This window comes from Pleurodeles waltl, chromosome 6, assembly GCF_031143425.1.
Source record: "Pleurodeles waltl isolate 20211129_DDA chromosome 6, aPleWal1.hap1.20221129, whole genome shotgun sequence".
Lineage (NCBI taxonomy): Eukaryota > Metazoa > Chordata > Amphibia > Caudata > Salamandridae > Pleurodeles > Pleurodeles waltl.
Window position 1 is genome coordinate 26,892,903 of NC_090445.1, and position 25,275 is coordinate 26,918,177.

The following is a 25,275-nucleotide window of genomic DNA, read 5'->3' on the forward strand; positions in this document are numbered from 1 at the left end:
GTTTCCTTTTCCTCCTGATTGGGGGAAGAGTGCTGATCTTCCCTGTACCACTTTGTATGAAGATCCGCTTTTGGGTGTGGTCTACATCTGTGGTTTGTAAATCTTCCTCAAACCTGTGTTTGCACATTTGGGAGGACAGTGATTGTTCCTCTGAGTACGAACTGACTGTCGGTTCGGTTGCTGGTCGTCTAGGCACCGAAACCATGTCTTTTGTTGTTTTCGGCTCCGACGAGATTTTCCTCTTTTTTGGTGTCGAACTTTCTCGGCGTTGACCATCTACGGTGCCGCTGTCTCTGTGCCGAGCAGCCTCGGTGGTGCTGTCTCGGTGTCGACCCTTTTCTGCAGCACTTTCTCGGTCCCGAGATTGCTGCGTGCCTGTGTCTCGACCCGAGTCGGACGACCTCGGCACCAGTTCGCCTTTTTTCGGTGCCGATGGACGGTCACCTACTTTATGGGTTGAGCCATGGCCTGTTGGCAGTGGCATCCCCTGGGCTTTGTCGGTTTTCCCGTGTGGTTTGAGTGTTTCTCCACTTAAAATTCCTCCCATTTAAACAAATGTATTTTCTGTTACAAATATGGCGCCATGTCCACAGGCCCCTGGGAGCAAGATGCCTGGTGTATGTAAATGTGACAATTGGAAATGGGAACAAATGTAATGAAGAGTTTTATGGAGTCCATATGAACAAAGCTAACTCTTCAGTTTAATTTTCTTGACAGTGTCATATTTATAAGTGAAAAATACAGTCATTATTTTAAGTGGTAGAAATTTAAAGTGCAGAAAAATGTTCCATATTCTGAACATTTTTGCAGAAAGTTTTTCTGCACTTGAAATTTCTTACATTTAAACAAATGGATTTATGTTTGTGTTATACATGTAATGGTGTCACATATGGTGAAAGGTATGTCCTGTACCAAAAGTACATAAAATAGTCTCTCAATCACCTGTACAAATGTATCCCATTCATGCGCACACGTTCAAACATCCCTCACAAGGACCACGCTCTCACGGACACGAATGGCAGCCCTGTCATAGTGCCCCTAGTCAAATTATTTTGCTCAAAGCATAGTATCTGGCTCTATGGACAATAGACTTAAGGTCAGCTAAGCTGCGTATGGGGGCATCTGGTAATGCATGAATTGCTTATCCTTCAATGGCTCACAATAATTTTCACTGATCAGAAGTAGCTCTCACTACAGAAAAGTTTGGAGACCACTGATCTTCTCATTAGACCCTCTCATCCGGCCAACTCCCCACATGGCTGACAGCAACTATTCCTCTGTTATCCAACCCTGCATGAACAGCAGGCCACCAGCCCATTTCTCCCACCCCATCCCACAGGCTCAACAACTCCTGGCAATCAGACCCACATTGCATGGACTACTGGTCACCAAACCCACCTCACCTGTAATCTTGTCACACAAGCACCAGCCACCAACACCTCTCTCTCACCCACTGCCTCTTGGAGAACAACTCCTCACAGTCATGCACACCTCAGGTGGGATCATAAGGTCTGTGATCTTGTCTTTTTTTTAAAAAAATTGGTTCATTTTCACAGAAGTTTACTTAATTGGGTCAATTCTGGATACGCTTCAAGAAATCCAAGCCGGATTTCTAGCCGAGGATTTGGTTAAGAACACACATAGCCCTACCCTCCCTTCTGACCATGAACGTTGAGTGCAGCCAGGTCTAAAGCAGGAGGATACAGCCCAAGGTGGTGGTCAGGGAGGACCATCAGCATTACCCAGTCCTGCCTATGCTTAAGCTCTCTTCTGACCATGAACATTGACTGCACTCAGATGTGAAGCACAAGATATGATTCCAAGAGCTAAGGAGGCCACCAGCATAATTCCCAGGAGATAACTGGCCACCACTTACTGTGCTTGTTCTTCTTCTCCGGCAGAGGTGGAGGCTTTTCCGGAAGTCCATCCGACTCCAGTGCTGCAAAGTCCCCCATGAAGTCCACAGAGCCGGAAGAGTTTGCCTGCTGGAAGGGTGAGATGCCTGAGAAGGGAGGCACAGAGGCACTGGGCAGAGAGGAAAGAGACGTCTCATCCTCGGAGATGTTGTCATACTGGGAAGGGTGTCTCTCATAGGAGATACGACAGCTAGAGATGTCCGAGAGGTGAGGCGTGGTACTCCTTCGCTTCTTCAGCGGTAGGGCCGGAGGGGCATCGCCGCCCTGCATGGCCTCAGTCTGAGGAGAGTCACCAGGGGGCATCTGGAAGACCTGACCATGGAAGGGGGAGCCCAGCTCTCCCAGGGACTCTGGCAGGGGGCTGAGAACGCCCGGAGTCAGCTGAGGGATCTGGTCAGCACTTGACAGGTCCTGCTGCAAGAACTCGTAGTCAGGATCATAATTATCTGGTTTCAAAAGAAAAACAAAAGAAAAGACCAGAAATTAGATAACAAAGAAGGCATAGATCTGTAACAATTAGTATAATATTGCACACCAATCATTTGTAATCCCACACTCCCAACAGACTCATGTACAGAGGCTTTGGTGATGGACAGGCACCTGATGAGAAGAGGCATGCATCAGGGCTCACAGTGAGATCGAGAGATAGTGAGTCTCACCAGTAGCAGCTACAAGGCCTGTAGCTATAGGCTGTGTAACATAGGTGTGCATTGTCAGAGCTGCCATTAGTTTCAATGCACGATGCTACCCTGCCTGCAGAGCTGCCATCAGCTTCAATGCACAATGCTGAAAATTGCCCTCCCCGCACAAAGCTGCCATCAGCTTCAATGACACAATGCACCACTTTCTGCACAGAGCTGCCATCAGCTTCAATGGCACAATGCTAAACAAGCATTGGCAAAGCCAATAGGTCTCGCTTTTGCAAGAGCTACAGGCTTTGCCAATTTGCTTGAGGCAAGCTGTACATCAGCGCGGCTGCTGTTCAGCAGGGCTAAAGGTTAGTGGTATAGAGGAGAGTGGTATGGAGTGTCAGAGTGTAAGGGCGAAAAGTGGTGCAGTGTCAAAGCGGAGTAGGAGAGTGTTGGGTAGTGGAGTGGCATGGAGTGGAGGAACACAAAGTGGCGTACAGTGGACTGGTGTATTGTGCACTGGTGTAGACTGTTGCAGAGTAGAGTGCAGTGGCACAGAATTCAGGGGCGTACAATGCAGTTTCATAGAATGCAGTGGCATAGATTAGTGTGTTGCATAGTAGAAGGCAGTGGCAGAGTGCAGTGCTGATGTGGTGCAAAGGAGAGTATAGTGCCGCGGAGTGTAGTGGCATAGAGAGGAGCGCTGCAGGGTGCAGTAGCACAGAGTCGAGTGACTCAGAGTAGTGTAGAGTGCTTTTGCACAGAATGCAGTAGCGCAGAGTCGAGTGATTCAGAGTAGTGTAGAGTGCTTTTGCACAGAATGCAATAGCGCAGAGTCGAGTGATTCAGAGTAGTGTAGAGTGCTTTTGCACAGAATGCAGTAGTGCAGAGTCGAGTGATTCAGAGTAGTGTAGAGTGCTTTTGCACAGAATGCACTAGTGCAGAGTTGAGTGGGGGAATTCAGTGGAGTTCACTACAGAGGCCTTGAGTACAGTTGTTCAGAGTAGAGTGCAGTGGCGTAGAGTGATCTAGAGTAGGGTACACAGTGGTGCACATTAGAGTGGAAAAGTAAGGAGTACTCAGGCGTAGTGTTGCAGAGTATAGTAGCGTAGAATGAAGTGGCACAGAATTCATTGGTGTACAATGCAGCGTCATAGATGCAGTGGCACAGATTAGTGGTGTGGAATGGAGCAGAGGGGAATGGCACAGAATACAGAGGAGTAGAGTGCAGTGGCGGAGCATAGAGTACAGGTGCGTAGAGTGGTGCAGAGTAAAGTGGCATAGAGTGCAGTAGTGTAGAGTAGAATACAGTAATGTGGAGTGCAGAGGGAACTGCTGCAGTGGTGCAGAGTAGAGTGGCATGAAGTTCAGTGGTGGAGAGTACAGGGTGGCAAAGAGGTGGCGGTGACAGAAGTGGCGGTGACAGAAGTGGCGCTAAGTGCAGTTCCATACGGAGCAACTGGCGTAGACTACAGTGGTGCAGAGTAGAGTGGCGAAGAGTGCAGAGGAGTTTCAGAGTTGAGAAAAGTGGTGTGGAGTAGTGCAGGATAGAGTGCAGTGGCTTAGAGTAATACGTAAAGTGGTAGAGGGTGCAGTGGTATAGAGTAGATTAGAGAGACGTACAGTGGATTAGCACAGAGGCCAGGGGTGTAGAATGGAGTAGAACAGAGTAGACTGCATTGGGGTAGAGTGTATTGCACAGAGTGTAAAGGCGTAGAGTGCAGCGTTGTGCGTGGTATAGAGTGGAGCTGTGCAGAGTACATTGGAGTTGTCTAGACTGCGTGGTGTAGAGTGGCTAGAGTGCACTGCCATAGACTAGAGTGGCGTGGTGTACAGTGGAGTGGTGCAGAATAGAGTGCAGTGAAAGACTGGCGTGGCGTTGAGTGGTGCAGAGTAGAGTGCAGTGACGTGAAGTGGATTATGCATGGTGTGGTCGCGCACTGCCATTATTGCACAGACATACAGGTTACTATTAAAGCTATAAGTCACACAAAAGATAGTGTGTGGAAATGGCATCATCCAGTCATTAAAGTATGTTTCACACACTTCAGAATTTAGAAGTGTGTTTCATTTGTGTGTTGCTAATTCTGATATATTCTGAAATAGTTATTTTAAATGTTCTGATGCAATAACAAAGCCCATTCCTTTAACCCTGGTATCCAGCAAGATTGTCACAAATTCCCACGTTGAAGTTGGAGAAAGAAAAGTAAACACCAATCTTCCCCAGAACACAGAGCCTGACATTTGACCTCTGCCTTTCAATGCACAACAAATGTGACAAGGTAAGAACAAGTTTTACAGGCCTGTTTACAAGAAGGAGCACTTGTGGAAGAATAAAGGAAGAGGTAGTGTGAAAAGGCTTTGCTCCTACGGAGGGACCAACTGAAACGGGACAGCCTAAAACAAAGTCAGCAAATAGAAAGCCAGAAAACGTGAGTTACAAACCGCAAAGGAAATGGAAAGCAACAGGAGGAATGCATTCCCAAGGCAGGTTAGTGAATGTTCCCTCAGCTGTCTTTAACAAACCAGACGGCCTCACTGCCTGGCAGGCTTTGAACTAAAAAGGCCCTCCTCTTCCTGCATTGAGTTGCCGTCAGCTTCAATAACACAATGCTCAAAAGTGATCTCGTTAAAAGTCTGACTGCATGCAACTCATATCAAAATTATGACGGCATCTTTCATTTAAGACTATGCCTTCGCTATGTATTCTGCTATCTTTTTTTATTCTTAATGCTGGGTTTGTCACATTTCTTGACGGTTTCACAATAAGCCAAGTATTAAAACTGTAATATCATTAATGAGGTGATATCTATTTGTTGCACACATTCTGCACAATAAAATAGCAAATTAGTATTTCAGTAAACAAAGTCCCTTCCTTCAGACATTATGTGCTTCAGGAGAGGACCTGTTGGCAAATCCACAAACTTCTGACACAACCTGGTGTCTTTGAATAGAGGAGGGACAACTGAGGCCCCACTTCAGGAAAGGGTCCACCATGGGCCCACCACAGCACTCTACCATAACTTCAACAACACAGTCCTTCACAGAAACCAAGAGCGAAGACCATGCCAAACACGTTAAATCAAATGAAGCATCACCTTTCAAGCAGGAAATCGTGGCAGACTAGCACCTCATACTGTTTTGTGATATAAAGCGTTCAACAAGTCAACTTGAGACAATTTCAGAACAGATACGTTCAAAGCAGCACCCTGAACAATTCTGCAACAGAAAAAAACTGCAGAAGAGAGTCTTTCTGACTACCAATTAGGGGAAGAACGACGCAGCTTCCTGAACCCGCAGAAAGTGGGCACTGTTGTGGGAAGGGATGTGAACATGTGACGTTACCCACGAAAGCAGTCCCATGTTCTAAAACTGGACCAAGTTAAGAGAAATGATGGTCCCACGTCACCAAGGAAGCGACAGAACAGGAAGTGTGTTGGATGCTTACCTTCCTCTTTACCCACGATGACCCTGCCTAGGCGTCATTATCAGGAGAAAGCGTGGTCTTTGTTTCATAGATGGCACTTCTAACACACCCTGGCCTATGCTACGGGCGCAGAGTGCAGACTTGGTCTTTTAACATCTGCTACACAAGGCTCACCCTTCAGACCGCGTGTGATGGCAGAAAGGCAACACATTAGGCTGTCTGCAGCTCAGTGAAGGCCCAGGCATCCCTATCACCTATGGCAAACACACTGCAGCCAGGCATCCCTACAGCCTGCTGCACACACATCCCAGACACAGACATCCCTACAGTCTGCTGCAAACATACCCCAGCCACAGACATTCCCTATCACATGCTGTAAACACATACCAGTTCTAGACATCTCTACCGCCTGCTGCAAACACACCCCAGTCACAGACATCCTACCACCTACTGCAAACACATCCCAGCCACAGACATCCTACTTGCACACAGCAAGCACACCCTGGCAACAGAGATCTCTACCGCCTGCTGGAAACTCATACCGGACACAGACATACAACCTGGCCACAGACATACCTACCGCAAACACACAAACGGATGTCCCTACAGCAAAGACATCCGAGCCACAGACATCCCTATCAGCTCCTGCAAACACACACCAACCACAGAAGTCCCTATGCAAGCACACTGAGGCCACAGACATCCCTATCACCTACTGCAAACACTCCTGCTTCAAACACACCCTTGCAACAGACATCCCTATTGCCTGCTGCAAACACACCCCACAAATACATCCAAGCCACATATATCCCTACCATCTACTACAAACACTGGCCACTAACGTCTCTACCGTCTCCTGCAACCATACCTTGACTACAGATGTCCCTACCATAAGCACACCCCGGCCACGAACATCCCTACCGCCTACCACAAACACACCAGCCACAGACATCCCTATTGCCTACTGCAAACAAACGTCAGCCACAAACATCCCTATCACCCACTGGAAACAAAGGCTGGCCACAGACATCCTTATTGCCTACTGCAAACACACCCTGGCCAGACACACCTCTATCACCTACTGCAAACGAGTCGGCCACAGACATTAACAACATTGATAGCCTTGACAACATCTTACAACACATATTGGCAAGTAAGACTGAGAACATTCCTTGTGCCATGACTTTATCCTATATTGTCCACAAATGTGGGAGTCTGAACATTCAATACAATATTGGGGAATAGCTACAATTCACACAAACAACCTGAGAGTCTTCAATGTGCCAGGACAGCACCTGACAACACCCAGTAATAAGGCGTGAGAGCATGCGCTGTGCTATGATGGTCTATTACAGCACCCATAGTTAAGGCACCGTTGCGCATTCACTGTGCCGAGACAATATTGTGCACAGATAAAGTAGTTAGGTGACAATTCACTGATAAGTAGAATAATTACAATAACCACACACAAGTCAGTCTGTGAGCAATCACTCTACCAGGGCAGCACCCCTATTCAATACAATGGCAAAACAGCTAGTACACACAAAAAAGCAGTTTGTGACCACAACAAGCATTCACTGCGCTATGGGTGAATCCCAGCACAGCACAAGAACCTGGCAACCTTCAGCACATTAGAACAGAATACTCTGTACTTACTAAAAAACAATTAGATTTTTCGGTAAGGCTGTACATTAAGCAACAGATTCTTTCTCCGGAGACATAACCATGAAAGACCTTCTTAAAGGTAGGGAATATTACAGCGCTGACACAGGCTGAAGGTGGGGCAGCAACACGAGGCAAGAACTCGAGGGATAATGAGGTGAAGCACCAGAGCATGCTTTGCCAGCTTGGGTTCCCTCCATTGGAGAGCTCAGCACTCTCCGACCACACACCAATGGCAACGAATAATGCCCCGATGGGGGAGGTGGAAAGTTCAACATTACAATGGCAAGAGGCCTGATGACTCTGCAGACGCCCCATCGTGGCAGGCTGGGACACAATGCTCATGCAACTTAAAGACCTCATTAAAGCTGACCCCACCTCCCCACACTTTCTACTACCCAGACTATAACCCCTGATCCCCCTTTCCAGGAGCCCTCAGGCCATCAGAGACTATACACACCACTCCTGACTACCCCCCCCATGCCCATAGATGTGCCCCTGGAAGACATACACCAGTGTTCACTACCCCATCAGCCCCCCGCACACTCCTACTGGCACAACTCTGCACACGCCACAGCTATTATATCTCAACATTACTCACTGACAACATCTGAGATACTGTACTTCCCAGTTTGATTATCTCACCCCTAACCACTTCCCCAGTTTCTAGTTGCTCCTTTCCCCTCCCCATATCGAAGAGGTGTTTGTTTCTTTCCTTCGCAGCCACTTAGCTCAGTAATCCCACAGGGATCCTCCCACTGCCTACAACCCAAAGAGATGTTGGTTCACATACATGCTACAGAACTTCTTTGCATGAGGCTCATATTGTGTTTACAATGATATCAATTATTATCCAATTTGCAATGCCATGATCTGCCTTACTGGAATGTTCTTTTTTCACTACCTATTTGTTTTCTCCGACGAATGACTATGAAACACGCCACTGCACAAGTACTGTAAACCTCCACCTTCCTCCCCCTGGCTGAAGTTGCTTTCTATGCAAGAAATATTGTGTATATAACCTCAATACAAAAGTTTTGAAAAAATATGAAGTGAAGCAACAAAACGTGCCTTGCAGCTGCTTGGCTGGACACTCACCTAGAGTCTCGCAGCTTGTATTGCGAGAGCACTGTCCGCTGTCTCGATCCAGCGAGGACAGCTGCTCATCGGATTTGCTGAGTTTGCCTATGCTGCTGCAAGGTGACAAGCGGGGGGACTCTCCTCCGTATGAGTGGCTTCCTCCCGAGAGCCGTCGCGGGGTATAGCAGTCAACGTCAAAATCCTGGGACAAGAGGAGCAGGAAGTCAGTGGGAAACAGAGAAGCAGAATACATTGTATATTGCTGGAAAGTACAGATCACAGAATGGCTGTATTGAGCCAATGGGTTTGCCAAGTTCTGCGTCTGTGAGCCGCAGGGGTATGGCTGTGCGATATACAGAATGCATATACAGAAAGCAATTAATATCATGGATACAATTAAATCTCAAATGTTTCAGTTTTTATCACTTTTTTTTATTTTTATAATTCAACAAAACTCAAACTGAATGCATTCAACAATGTGAAAGTGACCTAGACTAAAAAACTTGCTATGTATTTTAGAACAAATAGTACTACACCAGGAGACTTGAAACACATTTAATGACTTCCACAAATTTTAAATCATAAAACCACATAATTACAAACTGATCCCAGTTCATTCTCAATGTTTTACTTTTTGTTTTTAAAAACAGCCCATAATAATGTATGCATCAAAAGCGCACCTCAAAGACATTCTAATTGAACATCAAGCTCTGGGCATCTTTGTTCAAAATCATTACTACCTCAGCCTTGCTTCTCTTAACCTCAAGCCCTGACTTAGTAAATACATTGTATACAGAACCTCTCCTCGCAGCATAAAGTTTTACACTGTTCTTTGTACTTCCCATTAACTTGTAACACATTCATATCTCATTTATTCTAGATAAATTGTCCCACGCCTATGTTTTCTTGTAACATTTTTTTGAACACCATGTCGACTAAATGAAGGGAATAATTCTGCAACTTAGACTTCAGTTGGTTCCTGTTGTGTCCCTTTGCATCAAAATCTACTGCTAACAGCAGCATTAATGTAGTTTGGAAGCTTGTTTAGTGTAGTTTTGTTTTGTTTGTTCCATAATGCCAATGTGAGTCTCCGCATAGACATTTCAAGCTGTTGATAAATAAGGTAGAATTTGACATGACCTCCCATACGTGGGTTGCTGAGGCACATTTACCTTACCTTGCTTAGTGACTAGCAAACCAAACAAACATTTGCAATGCAATGGGTCTTGCATTTGCTCGAGTTAGAGCTATTAGCGTTGTAAACTCCTAACCAGACTTTTCTTTCCACATAAACTGAAAATGAAAAGTTAAACAGTTTCACATAAGCGAGCCGACGGCCACCATGAGCATGAAGGAAATCTATACAAAAGGAAACAGAAGTTTGCCCAGCGAGATCACGCTGCATAGGAAATAAAAATAAAAAGTATTCCAGTAGTTTACCGGTGCTCTCGAGGAGGGCTAAACACCAGAAAAGGTCTTTCACTAATGAAATCAAACTAATTTTAAAAGGCAAGCCCACGATCCAACCAAACTGATGTGCGTGACATGGGCGAGGTTAAAAGCTCACAGAGAGATTACAACAGGGGCCAGAGCACTTGCGTGCTCAACCCTAAAAAGGGGATGTGCTTATGCTGTCTAGTAGGCAGCTGAATAACATTTGACTAGTGTATATGATGTAATAAAATGATTTCTGCTATGTTGAAAGAGGTCATCTTCCAGGTTTTTAATAGGATCCTTCTTAATAGAACGTTTGCCCCAAACACTGTTTCTAACATAGTATTCCAAAATTTTGTGAGCAATAACTAATTTCTTGATATGACTGTAGGAAAGTGGAGTATTATTTGAGGTGGACATGTGTCCTCTTCAAAGAAGAAAGCCACCGCCTCCTAGATGTCACACAAATTAAATAAAATAAACCTGTCTACAATTCCTGGTAACATGACACAAAAGGTGTCCACACCATTGGATGTGGTATTTGGGGGACTTTGGACTGCCTTCCCGACTATTCCTGCTGATGCCGTCTTGTCAGTAAGAGTTCGAAAACCCACACTCGGAGCCGAAATCAACACCAAAACCTCAGCCACAACTGGCATCAAAGCTGGCGCCAAAGCACCCCTCACCACCAAAGTAAGAAACAGTGGAGGGATTGATCTTTGAAAGGCTATCAGAGAAAAAAATGTTAGGTGTAAAATAAGACTAAAACAAACAAAAAAAAGAACGCGAACTGTACAGACTACAGTGCGCCTGGCAAAGGCCACCAGCAAAGTCCAGTCCATGTTGCAGCTGCCACTTATCAGCTAGGCATTGTAGAGAAAAGGTCTGTTGCAGCTTTTTTGTGTAGAGGTCAGCCAACTGACCCTTGGAGTCTACTTCTTCCTCCTGAGTACAGGGGAAGCAGGTCTAGTCCTTCAGAGATCCTGAAAGGTCACAGAGTGCAGGTCACGTACCCTTCTGTTCTTCCACAGGCCTAAAATAATAAGTTACTTACCTCTGGTAATGAAAATGTCACTTACCCAGTGTACATCTGTTCGTGGCATCAGTCGCAGTAGATTCGCATGTTCTGCAATAGCTCGCCATCTGGTGTTGGGCCGGAGTGTTACAAGTTGTTTTTCTTCGAAGAAGTCTTTCGAGTCACGGGACCGAGTGACTCCTCCTTTTGTCTCCATTGCGCATGGGCGTCGACTCCATCTTCGATTGTTTTTCCCCGCAGAGGGTGAGGTAGGAGTTGAATTGTAGTAATAGTGCCCATGCAATGGAGTGACTAAGTATGCACCTATTTAAGGTTGAGATGATACATATATAAATAATTGAAGGTAACTTCCAAACTGCTACAGGCTCCCGGGGAGGCGGGTGGGCACATGCGAATCTACTGCGACTGATGCCACGAACAGATATACACTGGGTAAGTGACATTTTCAGTTCGATGGCATCTGTCGCTGTAGATACGCATGTTCTGCATAGACTAGTAAGCAGTTATTTCCCCAAAAAGCGGTGGATCAGCCTGTAGGAGTGGAAGTAGTCTGAAATAATGTTCTTAATACGGCTTGACCTACTGTGGCTTGTTGTGCGGATAACACGTCTACACAGTAGTGCTTGGTGAATGTGTGAGGCGTAGACCATGTGGCTGCCTTACATATTTCTTGCATTGGGATGTTTCCTAGAAAGGCCATGGTAGCACCTTTCTTTCTGGTTGAATGTGCCCTTGGTGTAATGGGCAGCTGTCGTTTAGCTTTAAGGTAGCAGATTTGGATGCATTTAACTATCCATCTGGCTATACCTTGTTTTGAAATTGGGTTTCCTGCATGAGGTTTTTGAAATGCAATAAAGAGTTGTTTAGTCTTTCTGATGTTTTTTGTTCTGTCAATGTAATACATCAATGCTCTTTTGACATCTAATGTATGTAGTGCCCTTTCAGCTACGGTATCTGGCTGTGGAAAGAACACTGGAAGTTCCACTGTTTGATTTAGATGGAACGGTGAAATAACCTTTGGCAAAAATTTAGGATTGGTCCTTAGGACGACTTTATTTTTGTGTAGTTGTATAAAAGGTTCCTGTATTGTAAACGCCTGAATCTCGCTTACTCTTCTTAGGGAAGTAATGGCGATGAGAAATGCCACCTTCCAGGTTAGGAACTGTATGTCGCAGGAGTGCATAGGTTCAAAAGGTGGACCCATAAGTCTAGTTAGGACAACATTTAGGTTCCATGAAGGAACAGGTGGTGTTCTTGGTGGTATAATTCTCCTAAGGCCCTCCATGAATGCTTTAATGACTGGTATCTTATATAGGGAAGTTGAATAGGTAGTCTGCAGGTATGCAGATATTGCGGCAAGGTGTATTTTAATGGAAGAGAAAGCTAGGTTAGATTTTTGTAAGTGAAGCAAGTAACCCACTACATGTTCTGGAGTTGTGTGTAATGGTTGTATTTGATTAATATGGCAGTAGCAAACAAACCTCTTCCATTTACTTGCATAGCAGTGCCTGGTGGATGGCCTTCTGGCTTGTTTTATGACTTCCATACATTCTTGGGTAAGTTGTAAGTGCCCGAATTCTAGGATTTCAGGAGCCAGATTGCTAGATTCAGCGATGCTGGATCTGGGTGTCTGATCTTTTGGTTGTGCTGTGTCAACAGATCTGGCCTGTTGGGCAATTTGATGCAGGGTACCACTGATAGGTCTAGCAGCGTTGTGTACCAGGGTTGCCTTGCCCAAGTTGGTGCTATCAATATGAGTTTGAGTTTGCTTTGACTGAGTTTGTTTACCAGGTAAGGAAGGAGAGGGAGAGGAGGAAAAGCGTAAGCAAATATCCCTGACCAGTTCATCCATAGGGCATTGCCTTGGGATTGTTCGTGTGGGTATCTGGATGCGAAGTTTTGGCATTTTGCGTTCTCCCTTGTCGCAAACAAGTCTATCTGAGGTGTTCCCCAGAGTTTGAAATAAGTGTTCAGAATTTGGGGGTGAATTTCCCATTCGTGGACCTGTTGGTGATCTCGAGAGAGATTGTCTGCGAGTTGATTTTGGATCCCTGGTATAAACTGTGCTATTAGGCGAATTTGGTTGTGAATTGCCCAATGCCAAATCTTTTGTGCTAGCAGGCTTAACTGCGTGGAGTGCGTCCCCCCCTGCTTGTTTAGATAATACATTGTTGTCATGTTGTCTGTTTTGACGAGAATGTATTTGTGAACTATTATTGGTTGGAAAGCTTTTAGTGCTTGAAAAACTGCTAGAAGTTCTAGGTGATTGATATGCAGTTTTGTTTGATGTACGTTCCATTGTCCTTGTATGCCGTGTTGATCGAGGTGTGCTCCCCACCCTGTCATGGAAGCATCTGTTGTTATTACGTATTGTGGCACTGGGTCTTGGAAAGGCCGCCCCTTGTTTAAATTTATGTTGTTCCACCACAGGAGCGAGAGGTAAGTTTGGCGGTCTATTAACACCAGATCTAGAAGGTGACCCTGTGCTTGAGACCACTGCGATGCTAGGCATTGTTGTAAGGGCCTCATGTGCAGTCTTGCGTTTGGGACAATGGCTATGCATGAAGACATCATGCCTAGGAGTTGTAATACCATCTTTGCCTGTATCTTTTGTGTTGGATACATGCGTTGTATGATGGTGTTGAAATGTAGAATTCTTTGTGGACTTGGAGTGGCTACTCCCTTTGATGTGTCTATTATGGCTCCTAGGTATTGTTGTACCTTGCGCGGCAGAATGTTGGATTTTGTAAAGTTGACGGTGAACCCGAGTTTGAAGAGGGTTTGTATGATCTGATTTGTGTGATTTGAGCACTGTATGAACGAATGGGCCTTGATTAGCCAGTCGTCCAAATATGGGAACACATGTATTTGCTGCCTTCTTATGTGTGCAGCGACTACCGCTAGACATTTGGTAAAGACTCTTGGTGCGGTTGTTAATCCGAAAGGCAGTACCTTGAATTGGTAATGTATTCCTTTGAATACAAACCTTAGGTATTTCCTGTGCGATGGGTGTATTGGTATATGGAAATAAGCATCCTTGAGGTCTAAAGTTGCCATGTGGTCGTGTAGTTTTAGCAATGGCAATACTTCTTGTAGTGTGACCATGTGGAAGTGGTCTGATTTGATGAAAGTGTTCACTACTCTGAGGTCTAGGATTGGTCTCAGCGTTTTGTCCTTCTTTGGTATCAGAAAGTACAGTGAGTAAACTCCTGTGTTTATTTGTGTGTTTGGCACTAATTCGATTGCATTCTTTTGCAATAGTGCCTGCACTTCTATCTCCAGGAGATTGGAATGGTGTGTTGTTAAATTTTGTGCTTTTGGTGGTATGTTCGGAGGGAATTGTAGAAATTCTATGCAATAACCATGTTGGATAATTGCTAGAACCCAAGTGTCTGTAGTGATTTCCTCCCATGCTTTGTAATAATGACCTATTCTTCCCCCCACTGGTGTTGTGTGGAGGGGGTGAGTGACATGTGAGTCACTGTTTAGTAGCAGGGGTTTTGGGGCTTTGAAATCTTCCTCTATTTCTAGGGAATTGCCCTCCTTTATATTGTCCCCGAAAACCTCCTCTATACTGTCCCTGGTAACTGGACGGTGTGGCTTGTGAGGTGCTGGCTTGCGTGCTTTGACCCCGAAACCCCCCTCGAAAGGGCGTTTTACGGAATGTGCTGTAATTCCCTCTGCTCTGCGGGGAATAGAGTGCGCCCATGGCTTTGGCAGTGTCCGTATCTTTTTTGAGTTTCTCAATCGCTGTGTCCACTTCTGGACCGAACAGTTCTTTTTCATTAAAGGGCATATTGAGAACTGCTTGTTGAATCTCTGGTTTAAATCCAGACGTTCGGAGCCATGCATGCCTTCTGATAGTTACAGATGTATTAATTGTCCGTGCAGCTGTATCTGCAGCGTCCATGGAGGAGCGGATCTGGTTGTTGGAAATGGCCTGTCCCTCCTCAACCACTTGTTTTGCCCTATTTTGTAAGTCCTTGGGCAGATGGTCAATGAGATGTTGCATCTCGTCCCAGTGGGCTCTGTCATAGCGCGCAAGTAGTGCCTGGGAGTTCGCGATGCGCCACTGGTTTGCAGCTTGTGCTGCGACTCTTTTACCAGCTGCATCGAACTTGCGGCTTTCTTTATCTGGGGGTGGTGCATCTCCAGATGTGTGAGAGTTGGCCCTTTTCCTAGCTGCTCCTACAACGACAGAGTCTGGTGGCAGCTGTGTAGTGATGAAAACCGGGTCTGTAGGAGGCGCCTTATACTTTTTTTCCACCCTTGGTGTGATGGCCCTACTTTTGACCGGCTCCTTAAAGATGTCTTTTGCGTGCCGGAGCATACCAGGGAGCATAGGCAGGCTTTGGTATGAGCTGTGGGTGGTGGAGAGTGTGTTGAATAAAAAATCATCCTTGACTTGTTCTCAGTGGAGGCTCACGTTGTGAAATTGTGCTGCTCTAGCCACCACCTGAGAATACGCGGTGCTGTCTTCTGGTGGAGATGGCTTCGTAGGGTATGCCTCCGGACTGTTATCTGACACTGGGGCGTCGTATAGGTCCCATGCGTCCTGATCTTGGTTCAGGGTGGTGTGAGCTGGGGAGTGTGATGGAGTTTGTGCTGGTGAGACGTTAATCACGGGCGGAGGAGAGGGTGGTGGGGTAACTCTTTTCACCACTTTTGGTTGTGGTGTCTGTTCAGTCTGGAACTCCAACCTTCTCTTTCTCCTAATGGGGGGGAAGGGTGCTTATTTTTCCTGTCCCCTGCTGTATGAAGATACGCTTTTGCGTATGGTCCACATTAGTTGTTTGTAGCTCTTCCTCAAACCTATGCTTCTGCATTTGGGAGGTTAGCGAGTGCTCTTCTGTATAAGAGCCTGAAGCTGGGTCGCTTGCAGTTTGTTTCGGCATCGAAACCCTGTCTGCGTGTTTTTTCGGCTCCGAGGTGACTTTTTTCTTTTTCGGGGCCGAAACTTCTCGGCGTCGATCTGTTTCGGTGCCGCTGTCTCGGCGTCGAGCCGTGTCGACACCGGCATCTAGGTGTCGAGGCTTGTCTCCAGCACTTTCTCGGTCCCGAGAAGGCTGCGTGCCGGTGTCTCGACCGGAGTCGGACGATCTCGGCACTGCTTGGGCCTTTTTCGGTGCCGACGGTCGGTCACCGAATTTATGGGTGGAGCCATGGCCGGATGGCAGTGGCGTCCCCTGGGCCTTGTAAATGTTTCTCTGTGTGGTTTTCGACGTCTTACTCACGGTTTGTGTATCGTCGAATCCTTCGGAGTCTGAGTCTTGGATCGAAAAGGTACCTTCCTCTTCCTGTTCCTCGAACTCCCGTTGGGCTGTCGGTGCGGACGCCATCTGAAGTCTTCTGGCTCGACGGTCTCGGAGTGTTTTTCGGGACCGGAACGCACGACAGGCCTCGCAGGTGTCTTCGCTGTGCTCAGGTGACAGGCACAGGTTGCAGACCAAGTGTTGGTCTGTGTAGGTGTAAGGAAATGCCTCCTTGGCATGGTTGCCCCCTGACTTTTTGCCTTTGCTGATGCTATGTTTACGATTGAAAGTGTGCTGAGGCCTGCTAACCAGGCCCCAGCACCAGTGTTCTTTCCCTAACCTGTACTTTTGTATCCACAATTGGCAGACCCTGGCATCCAGATAAGTCCCTTGTAACTGGTACTTCTAGTACCAAGGGCCCTGATGCCAAGGAAGGTCTCTAAGGGCTGCAGCATGTCTTATGCCACCCTGGAGACCTCTCACTCAGCACAGACACACTGCTTGCCAGCTTGTGTGTGCTAGTGAGAACAAAACGAGTAAGTCGACATGGCACTCCCCTCAGGGTGCCATGCCAGCCTCTCACTGCCTATGCAGTATAGGTAAGACACCCCTCTAGCAGGCCTTACAGCCCTAAGGCAGGGTGCACTATACCATAGGTGAGGGTACCAGTGCATGAGCATGGTACCCCTACAGTGTCTAACCAAAACCTTAGACATTGTAAGTGCAGGGTAGCCATAAGAGTATATGGTCTGGGAGTTTGTCAAACACGAACTCCACAGCACCATAATGGCTACACTGAAAACTGGGAAGTTTGGTATCAAACTTCTCAGCACAATAAATGCACACTGATGCCAGTGTACATTTTATTGTAAAATACACCCCAGAGGGCACCTTAGAGGTGCCCCCTGAAACTTAACCGACTATCTGTGTAGGCTGACTAGTTTTAGCAGCCTGCCACAAACCGAGACATGTTGCTGGCCCCATGGGGAGAGTGCCTTTGTCACTCTGAGGCCAGTAACAAAGCCTGCACTGGGTGGAGATGCTAACACCTCCCCCAGGCAGGAATTGTCACACCTGGCGGTGAGCCTCAAAGGCTCACCTCCTTTGTGCCAACCCAGCAGGACACTCCAGCTAGTGGAGTTGCCCGCCCCCTCCGGCCCGGCCCCCACTTTTGGCGGCAAGGCCGGAGAAAATAATGAGAATAACAAGGAGGAGTCACTGGCCAGTCAGGACAGCCCCTAAGGTGTCCTGAGCTGAGGTGACTCTAACTTTTAGAAATCCTCCATCTTGCAGATGGAGGATTCCCCCAATAGGGTTAGGATTGTGACCCCCTCCCCTTGGGAGGAGGCACAAAGAGGGTGTACCCACCCTCAGGGCTAGTAGCCATTGGCTACTAACCCCCCCCAGACCTAAACACGCCCTTAAATTTAGTATTTAAGGGCTACCCTGAACCCTAGAAAATTAGATTCCTGCAACTACAAGAAGAAGGACTGCCTAGCTGAAAACCCCTGCAGCGGAAGACCAGAAGACGACAACTGCCTTGGCTCCAGAAACTCACCGGCCTGTCTCCTGCCTTCCAAAGATCCTGCTCCAGCGACGCCTTCCAAAGGGACCAGCGACCTCGACATCCTCTGAGGACTGCCCCTGCTTCGAAAAGACAAGAAACTCCCGAGGGCAGCGGACCTGCTCCAAGAAAAGCTGCAACTTTGTTTCCAGCAGCTTTAAAGAACCCTGCAAGCTCCCCGCAAGAAGCGTGAGACTTGCAACACTGCACCCGGCGACCCCGACTCGACTGGTGGAGATCCGACACCTCAGGAGGGACCCCAGGACTACTCTGATACTGTGAGTACCAAAACCTGTCCCCCCTGAGCCCCCACAGCGCCGCCTGCAGAGGGAATCCCGAGGCTTCCCCTGACCGCGACTCTTTGAACCTAAAGTCCCGACGCCTGGGAGAGACCCTGCACCCGCAGCCCCCAGGACCTGAAGGACCGGACTTTCACTGGAGAAGTGACCCCCAGGAGTCCCTCTCCCTTGCCCAAGTGGAGGTTTCCCCGAGGAACCCCCCCCTTGCCTGCCTGCAGCGCTGAAGAGATCCCGAGATCTCTCATAGACTAACACTGCGAACCCGACGCCTGTTTCGACACTGCACCCGGCCGCCCCCGCGCTGCTGAGGGTGAAATTTCTGTGTGGACTTGTGTCCCCCCCGGTGCCCTACAAAACCCCCCTGGTCTGCCCTCCGAAGACGCGGGTACTTACCTGCAAGCAGACCGGAACCGGGGCACCCCCTTCTCTCCATTCTAGCCTATGTGTTTTGGGCACCACTTTGAACTCTGCACCTGACCGGCCCTGAGCTGCTGGTGTGGTGACTTTGGGGTTGCTCTGAACCCCCAACGGTGGGCTACCTTGGACCAAGAACTGAGCCCTGTAAGTGTCTTACTTACCTGGTTAACCTAACAAATACTTACCTCCCCTAGGAACTGTGAAAATTGCACTAAGTGTCCACTTTTAAAACAGCTATTTGTCAATAACTTGAAAAGTATACATGCAATTTTGATGATTTGAAGTTCCTAAAGTACTTACCTGCAATACCTTTCGAATGAGATATTACATGTAAAATTTGAACCTGTGGTTCTTAAAATAAACTAAGAAAAGATATTTTTCTATAACAAAACCTATTGGCTGGATTTGTCTCTGAGTGTGTGTACCTCATTTATTGTCTATGTGTATGTACAACAAATGCTTAACACTACTCCTTGGATAAGCCTACTGCTCGACCACACTACCACAAAATAGAGCATTAGTATTATCTATTTTTACCACTATTTTACCTCTAAGGGGAACCCTTGGACTCTGTGCATGCTATTCCTTACTTTGAAATAGCACATACAGAGCCAACTTCCTACATTGGTGGATCAGCGGTGGGGTACAAGACTTTGCATTTGCTGGACTACTCAGCCAATACCTGATCACACGACAAATTCCAAAATTGTCATTAGAAATTGATTTTTGCAATTTGAAAAGTTTTCTAAATTCTTAAAAGACCTGCTAGGGCCTTGTGTTAGATCCTGTTTAGCATTTCTTTTAGAGTTTAAAAGTTTGTAAAAGTTTGAATTAGACTCTAGAACCAGTTGTAGATTCTTAAAAAGTATTCCAACTTTTAGAAGCAAAATGTCTAGCACAGATGTGACTGTGGTGGAACTCGACACCACACCTTACCTCCATCTTAAGATGAGGGAGCTAAGGTCACTCTGTAAAATAAAGAAAATAACAATGGGCCCCAAACCTACCAAAATACAGCTCCAGGAGCTTTTGGCAGAGTTTGAAAAGGCCAACCCCTCTGAGGGTGGCAACTCAGAGGAAGAGGATAGTGACTTGGAGGACAATTCCCCCCTACCAGTCCTATCTAGGGAGAACAGGGTCCCTCAAACCCTGACTCCAAAAATAATAGTCAGAGATGCTGGTTCCCTCACAGGAGAGACCAACACCTCTGAAATCACTGAGGATAACCCCAGTGAAGAGGACATCCAGTTAGCCAGGATGGCCAAAAGATTGGCTTTGGAAAGACAGATCCTAGCCATAGAGAGGGAAAGACAAGAGATGGGCCTAGGACCCATCAATGGTGGCAGCAACATAAATAGGGTCAGAGATTCTCCTGACATGTTGAAAATCCCTAAAGGGATTGTAACTAAATATGAAGATGGTGATGACATCACCAAATGGTTCACAGCTTTTGAGAGGGCTTGTGTAACCAGAAAAGTGAACAGATCTCACTGGGGTGCTCTCCTTTGGGAAATGTTCACAGGAAAGTGTAGGGATAGACTCCTCACACTCTCTGGACAAGATGCAGAATCTTATGACCTCATGAAGGGTACCCTGATTGAGGGCTTTGGATTCTCCACTGAGGAGTACAGGATTAGGTTCAGGGGGGCTCAAAAATCCTCGAGCCAGACCTGGGTTGACTTTGTTGACTACTCAGTGAAAACACTAGATGGTTGGATTCAAGGCAGTGGTGTAAGTAATTATGATGGGCTGTACAATTTATTTGTGAAAGAACACCTGTTAAGTAATTGTTTCAATGATAAACTGCATCAGCATCTGGTAGACCTAGGACCAATTTCTCCCCAAGAATTGGGAAAGAAGGCGGACCATTGGGTCAAGACAAGGGTGTCCAAGACTTCAACAGGGGGTGACCAAAAGAAAGGGGTCACAAAGACTCCCCAGGGGAAGGGTGATGAGACAACCAAAACTAAAAATAGTAAAGAGTCTTCTACAGGCCCCCAAAAACCTGCACAGGAGGGTGGGCCCAGAGCCTCTTCACAAAACAATGGGTACAAGGGTAAAAACTTTGATCCCAAAAAGGCCTGGTGTCATAGCTGTAAACAGCATGGACACCAAACTGGAGACAAGGCCTGTCCCAAGAAAGGTTCCACTCCAAACTCCCATCCAGGTAACACTGGTATGGCTAGTCTCCAAGTGGGATCAACAGTGTGCCCAGAGCAAATCAGGGTCCACACTGAAGCTACTCTAGTTTCTGAGGGTGGGGTGGATTTAGCCACACTAGCTGTCTGGCCGCCTAACATGCAAAAATACAGACAGCAACTCTTAATTAATGGGACTAGAATAGAGGGCCTGAGGGATACAGGTGCCAGTGTCACCATGGTGACAGAGAAACTGGTTTCCCCTGGCCAATACCTGACTGGAAAAACTTACACAGTCACCAACGCTGACAATCAGAGAAAAGTACATCCCATGGCAATGGTTACTTTAGAATGGGGGGGGGTCAATGGCCTGAAACAGGTGGTGGTCTCCTCAAATATCCCAGTGGACTGTCTGCTTGGAAATGACCTGGAGTCCTCAGCATGGGCTGAGGTAGAGCTAAAAACCCATGCAGCAATGCTGGGTATCCCTGAACTGGTGTGTGTGAAAACAAGAGCACAATGCAAGGCACAGGGTGAACAAGTAGAGCTGGAGTCTGGAAGAATGGCCCAGCCTACCAAGAGAACAGGAAAGTCAGTTGGGAAACCAACTGCAACACAGCAAAAGAAAGGGAACCTCTCTTCTCAGGAAGAAGTTCTGCCCTCTGAGGGAACTGAGCCTTTGGAGCTTGAACCTTATCAGGTTGAGCTCTTAGGCCCAGGGGGACCCTCAAGGGAGGAGCTGTGTAAGGGACAAGAAACCTGTCCCTCTCTTGAAGGCCTTAGGCAGCAAGCTGCTGAAGAGTCCAAAGGCAAGAAAAATGGAACGCATAGGGTCTATTGGGAAGATGGACTCCTGTACACTGAGGCCAGAGACCCCAAACCTGGTGCCACTAGGAGAGTGGTAGTGCCTCAGCTGTTCAGGAAGTTCATCCTAACATTGGCCCATGACATTCCCCTTGCTGGACATTTGGGACAAACCAAGACGTGGGAGAGGTTAGTCAACCACTTCTACTGGCCCAATATGTCCAACATGGTTAAGGAGTTTTGCCTCTCCTGCCCCACCTGTCAAGCCAGTGGTAAGACAGGTGGGCATCCAAAGGCCCCCCTCATTCCACTTCCAGTGGTGGGGGTTCCCTTTGAAAGAGTGGGTGTGGACATAGTTGGTCCACTAGAACCTCCCACAGCCTCAGGAAATATGTATATCCTGGTAGTAGTGGATCATGCTATCAGGTATCCTGAAGCTATTCCCCTTAGGTCGACTACTGCCCCTGCAGTAGCCAAGGCCCTCATTGGTATCTTTACCAGAGTGGGTTTCCCTAAGGAGGTGGTGTCTGACAGAGGTACCAACTTCATGTCAGCATACCTAAAGCACATGTGGAATGAGTGTGGGGTGACTTATAAATTCACTACACCATACCATCCACAAACTAATGGCTTAGTTGAGAGATTCAACAAGACATTAAAGGGCATGATCATGGGGCTCCCAGAAAAACTCAAAAGGAGATGGGATGTCCTCTTGCCATGCCTGCTTTTCGCTTACAGAGAGGTGCCACAGAAGGGAGTAGGATTCTCACCCTTTGAACTTCTGTTTGGTCATCCTGTAAGGGGACCACTTGCCCTTGTTAAAGAAGGCTGGGAGAGACCTCTCCATGAGCCTAAACAGGACATAGTGGACTATGTACTTGGCCTTCGCTCTAGAATGGCAGAGTACATGGAAAAGGCAACCAAAAACCTTGAGGCCAGCCAACAGCTCCAGAAGTTTTGGTATGACCAAAAGGCTGCACTGGTTGAGTTCCAACCAGGGCAGAAAGTCTGGGTTCTGGAGCCTGTGGCTCCCAGGGCACTCCAGGACAAATGGAGTGGCCCTTACCCAGTACTAGAGAGGAAGAGTCAGGTCACCTACTTGGTGGACCTGGGCACAAGCAGGAGCCCCAAGAGGGTGATCCATGTAAACCGCCTTAAGCTCTTCCACGACAGGGCTGATGTCAATCTGTTGATGGTAACAGATGAGGATCAGGAGGCAGAGAGTGAACCTCTCCCTGATCTTCTGTCATCAGACCCAAAAGATGGTACAGTAGATGGAGTGATCTACTCAGACACCCTCTCTGGCCAACAGCAAGCTGATTGTAGGAGAGTCCTACAACAGTTTCCTGAACTCTTCTCCTTAACCCCTGGTCAGACACACCTGTGTACCCATGATGTGGACACAGGAGACAGCATGCCTGTCAAGAACAAAATCTTTAGACAGTCTGACCATGTTAAGGAAAGCATCAAGGTGGAAGTCCACAAGATGCTGGAATTGGGAGTAATTGAGCGCTCTGACAGCCCCTGGGCTAGCCCAGTGGTCTTAGTCCCCAAACCTCACACCAAAGATGGAAAGAAAGAGATGAGGTTTTGTGTGGACTACAGAGGGCTCAATTCTGTCACCAAGACAGATGCTCATCCAATTCCAAGAGCTGATGAGCTCATTGATAAATTAGGTGCTGCCAAATTTCTAAGTACCTTTGACTTGACAGCAGGGTACTGGCAAATAAAAATGGCACCTGGAGCAAAAGAAAAGACAGCATTCTCCACACCTGATGGGCATTATCAGTTTACTGTTATGCCCTTTGGTTTAAAGAATGCCCCGGCCACCTTCCAAAGGTTGGTGAATCAAGTCCTTGCTGGCTTGGAGTCCTTTAGCACAGCTTATCTTGATGATATTGCTGTCTTTAGCTCCACCTGGCAGGATCACCTGGTCCACCTGAGGAAGGTTTTGAAGGCTCTGCAATCTGCAGGCCTCTCTATCAAGGCATCCAAATGCCAGATAGGGCAGGGAACTGTGGTTTACTTGGGACACCTTGTAGGTGGAGGCCAAGTTCAGCCACTCCAACCCAAGATCCAGACTATTCTGGACTGGGTAGCTCCAAAAACCCAGACTCAAGTCAGGGCATTCCTTGGCTTGACTGGATATTACAGGAGGTTTGTGAAGGGATATGGATCCATTGTGACAGCCCTCACTGAACTCACCTCCAAGAAAATGCCCAAGAAAGTGAACTGGACTGTGGAATGTCAACAGGCTTTTGACACCCTGAAACAAGCAATGTGCTCAGCACCAGTTCTCAAAGCTCCAGATTATTCTAAGCAGTTCATTGTGCAGACTGATGCCTCTGAACATGGGATAGGGGCAGTTTTGTCCCAAACAAATGATGATGGCCTTGACCAGCCTGTTGCTTTCATTAGCAGGAGGTTACTCCCCAGGGAGCAGCGTTGGAGTGCCATTGAGAGGGAGGCCTTTGCTGTGGTTTGGTCCCTGAAGAAGCTGAGACCATACCTCTTTGGGACTCACTTCCTAGTTCAAACTGACCACAGACCTCTCAAATGGCTGATGCGAATGAAAGGTGAAAATCCTAAACTGTTGAGGTGGTCCATCTCCCTACAGGGAATGGACTTTATAGTGGAACACAGACCTGGGACTGCCCATGCCAATGCAGATGGCCTTTCCAGGTTCTTCCACTTAGAAAATGAAGACTCTCTTGGGAAAGGTTAGTCTCATCCTCTTTCGTTTGGGGGGGGGTTGTGTAAGGAAATGCCTCCTTGGCATGGTTGCCCCCTGACTTTTTGCCTTTGCTGATGCTATGTTTACGATTGAAAGTGTGCTGAGGCCTGCTAACCAGGCCCCAGCACCAGTGTTCTTTCCCTAACCTGTACTTTTGTATCCACAATTGGCAGACCCTGGCATCCAGATAAGTCCCTTGTAACTGGTACTTCTAGTACCAAGGGCCCTGATGCCAAGGAAGGTCTCTAAGGGCTGCAGCATGTCTTATGCCACCCTGGAGACCTCTCACTCAGCACAGACACACTGCTTGCCAGCTTGTGTGTGCTAGTGAGAACAAAACGAGTAAGTCGACATGGCACTCCCCTCAGGGTGCCATGCCAGCCTCTCACTGCCTATGCAGTATAGGTAAGACACCCCTCTAGCAGGCCTTACAGCCCTAAGGCAGGGTGCACTATACCATAGGTGAGGGTACCAGTGCATGAGCATGGTACCCCTACAGTGTCTAACCAAAACCTTAGACATTGTAAGTGCAGGGTAGCCATAAGAGTATATGGTCTGGGAGTTTGTCAAACACGAACTCCACAGCACCATAATGGCTACACTGAAAACTGGGAAGTTTGGTATCAAACTTCTCAGCACAATAAATGCACACTGATGCCAGTGTACATTTTATTGTAAAATACACCCCAGAGGGCACCTTAGAGGTGCCCCCTGAAACTTAACCGACTATCTGTGTAGGCTGACTAGTTTTAGCAGCCTGCCACAAACCGAGACATGTTGCTGGCCCCATGGGGAGAGTGCCTTTGTCACTCTGAGGCCAGTAACAAAGCCTGCACTGGGTGGAGATGCTAACACCTCCCCCAGGCAGGAATTGTCACACCTG

General features: G+C 47.3%; 1 protein-coding gene across 7 annotated transcripts in view; it reads right to left on the reverse strand.

Annotated features, from left to right (window-relative positions):
- Positions 1 to 25,275, reverse strand: part of RAPGEF1 (Rap guanine nucleotide exchange factor 1) — a 432,768-nt gene that overhangs the window by 191,204 nt on the left and 216,289 nt on the right. For all 7 annotated transcript variants that reach the window (XM_069237096.1, XM_069237094.1, XM_069237093.1 and 4 more), the window contains exons 8-9: positions 8,733 to 8,916; positions 1,877 to 2,362 (exon numbers count right to left, since the gene is read on the reverse strand). In XM_069237096.1, the coding sequence (XP_069093197.1) occupies positions 1,877 to 2,362; positions 8,733 to 8,916 (670 nt within the window). The remainder of the gene's footprint in view (positions 1 to 1,876; positions 2,363 to 8,732; positions 8,917 to 25,275) is intronic.